General features: G+C 44.2%; 1 protein-coding gene across 1 annotated transcript; it reads right to left on the reverse strand.

The window, feature by feature from the left end:
* Positions 1-532: 532 nt before the first annotated feature.
* Positions 533-1,586, reverse strand: LOC105884740 (small ribosomal subunit protein uS2-like). The gene has a single exon (XM_020282586.2). The coding sequence runs from the start codon at positions 1,403-1,405 to the stop codon at positions 620-622; it is 786 nt and encodes a 261-aa protein (XP_020138175.2). The 5' UTR covers positions 1,406-1,586; the 3' UTR covers positions 533-619.
* Between the last annotated feature and the right edge of the window lie 558 nt (positions 1,587-2,144).

A 2,144-nucleotide genomic window follows, 5' to 3' on the forward strand; every position in this document is an offset into this window, starting at 1 on the left:
GAGGAAGCAATGGCTCCTAGTGACTATTTTTCCTTTCTCCAAACAAAGAAAGTACATTTTCCCTTCTATTATATTGATGAGACTAAACAGACTCCGGGAAACTCACATGTAAACAAGACTAGAGAGATGTGGTCATCTGCTGGGCTAGCATAGTCACTGGCTACCATAACCATGGTAAGCAGCTTGATGAGAGAGATCACAGTCTGGTTGCCAATGGCCAGGTAGAGTTCTCAGGGCATGTGATGGACTGAGGTATGGTGTGAATGAGGCGGCAGATATTATTAGTTGCTATGATGAGAGCCAACTTTTCGTTTCATTGATGCTTTGTATTCTTTTTTTGTTTTGTTTTCCATTTTGTTTAGTTCTGCTCTGACTTTAGTTATTTCTTTTCTTCTGCTGGTTTTGGGTTGGTGTGCTCTTCCTTTTATAGTTCCTTGCGACATGCCATTAGGTTGTTGATTTGTGATCTTTCTGTCTTTTTGATGTAGCTATTTAAGGCTATTTTCCCACTGCTTTTGTGGAATACCACAGATTTTTTTTTTTTTTTTTTTTTTTTTTTAGAAACTCATGTTTATTTTCCATCAACCTTATTTCCATTTTTAAGAGTTTGTAGAAGAACTTAAGACCACTCAGTGGTTGTTCCCACCCATTCAGTGGCCTGAGCAGTGGGAGCTGCAGACCAGTCTTCCGTGGCAGGCTGGGCGCTCCAGTCTTCAGTGGGGAACTGCTGAGTAGGCACAGAGGGCAGCTGCACGCCGTCAGACCAGTCTGCAGCCTCGGGCTGAGGAGCAGTAAACTCAGGAGCTGGAGCTGTCCATTCACCCTGAAACTCCTCTTTGGTCACAGCTTTCTCGGCGGCAGCTTGCTCTTCCTTTTCAATCTCTTCAGGATCTCTGTAGAAGTAGAGATCAGGCATGACCTCCCACGGGTGTTCACGGGAGATGGTGCCACGCATGTGGAGAACTTTCCGGGCCAGCATCCACCACATCAGACCCACAGAGTGAGCCCCGTTGTTGCGTGGGATGGCAATGTCCACGTAACGCAGAGGAGAAGCTGTGTTACACAGAACAGTGGTAGGCAGGTTAACATAAGACGACTCTGTGAGAGGCTGGTGGTCAGCCCTGGGGTCAGTAACCACCAGAAGACGCGGCTCCCGGAACGCTGCCTGGATCTGGTTAGTGAAGGTTCCAGGAGTGAAGCGGCCAGCCGTAGGAGTGGCTCCAGTGGCAGCAGCAAACTTCAGCACAGCTCGCTGGCCAGTGTTCCTGGAGGATGTGACATTGACATCAGCAGGGTTTTCAATGGCAACAATGGCACAAGCTGCCAACAGAAGCTTCTCCCAGGTCCTCTTCAGATTTATAATGTAGATGCCATCAGTTTTCCTTTTGTAGATGTACTGTTCCATTTAGAAGTCAAGGTTGGTGCCACCTAAGTGGGTTCCTGCTGCAAGGAATTTGAGGACATCCTCCTCCTTCATTTGCAGGACATCAAGGGCTCCGGACATCGTGAAAGTTTCCCTTTAAGTTACGACGGGAATCCAGAACAACGCCGTATGGGCCCCTTCCACGGGTAGCGTGGAAAAAAAAGAATACCACAGATTTTGATAGCTTGTGTCTCCTTTGTCATTCAGTTTGAGGATTTTTCTGATTTACATCTTAATTTCATTATTGATCCAATAATAGTTCAGCAGCAGGTTGTTTAATTTCCATGACTTTGTGTAGAATTAGGTGTTTATCTTGGAGTTGATTTCTAGTTTTATTCCACTGTAGTCTGAGAAGATACATGGTATGATTTCTGGTTTTTTTGAACTTTTTGAGCCATGTTTTGTAGCCTGACATGATTAATCTTGGAGGATGTTACATGTGCTGATAAGAAGAATGAATAGTCAGTAGTTTTTGGGTAAAATATTCTGTTAATGTTTGTTAGGCTCATTTGTTCAAGAGTCCCATTTAAGTGCGGTGTCTCTTTATTTATTTTCTGCTTGGATGATCTGTTCTATGCTGTCAGTGGACTGTTGAAATCCCCAGCAATTATGATGCTGCTGTTGATCTCTTTGCTTAGATCTAGTAGGGTTTGCTTTGTGAATCTGGGTGCTCCTGTGTTAACTGAATAAATATTTACTATTGTTATATCTGGTTATTGTA

The sequence above is a fragment of the Microcebus murinus genome, chromosome 20 (genome assembly GCF_040939455.1).
Source record: "Microcebus murinus isolate Inina chromosome 20, M.murinus_Inina_mat1.0, whole genome shotgun sequence".
NCBI classification, from domain to species: domain Eukaryota; kingdom Metazoa; phylum Chordata; class Mammalia; order Primates; family Cheirogaleidae; genus Microcebus; species Microcebus murinus.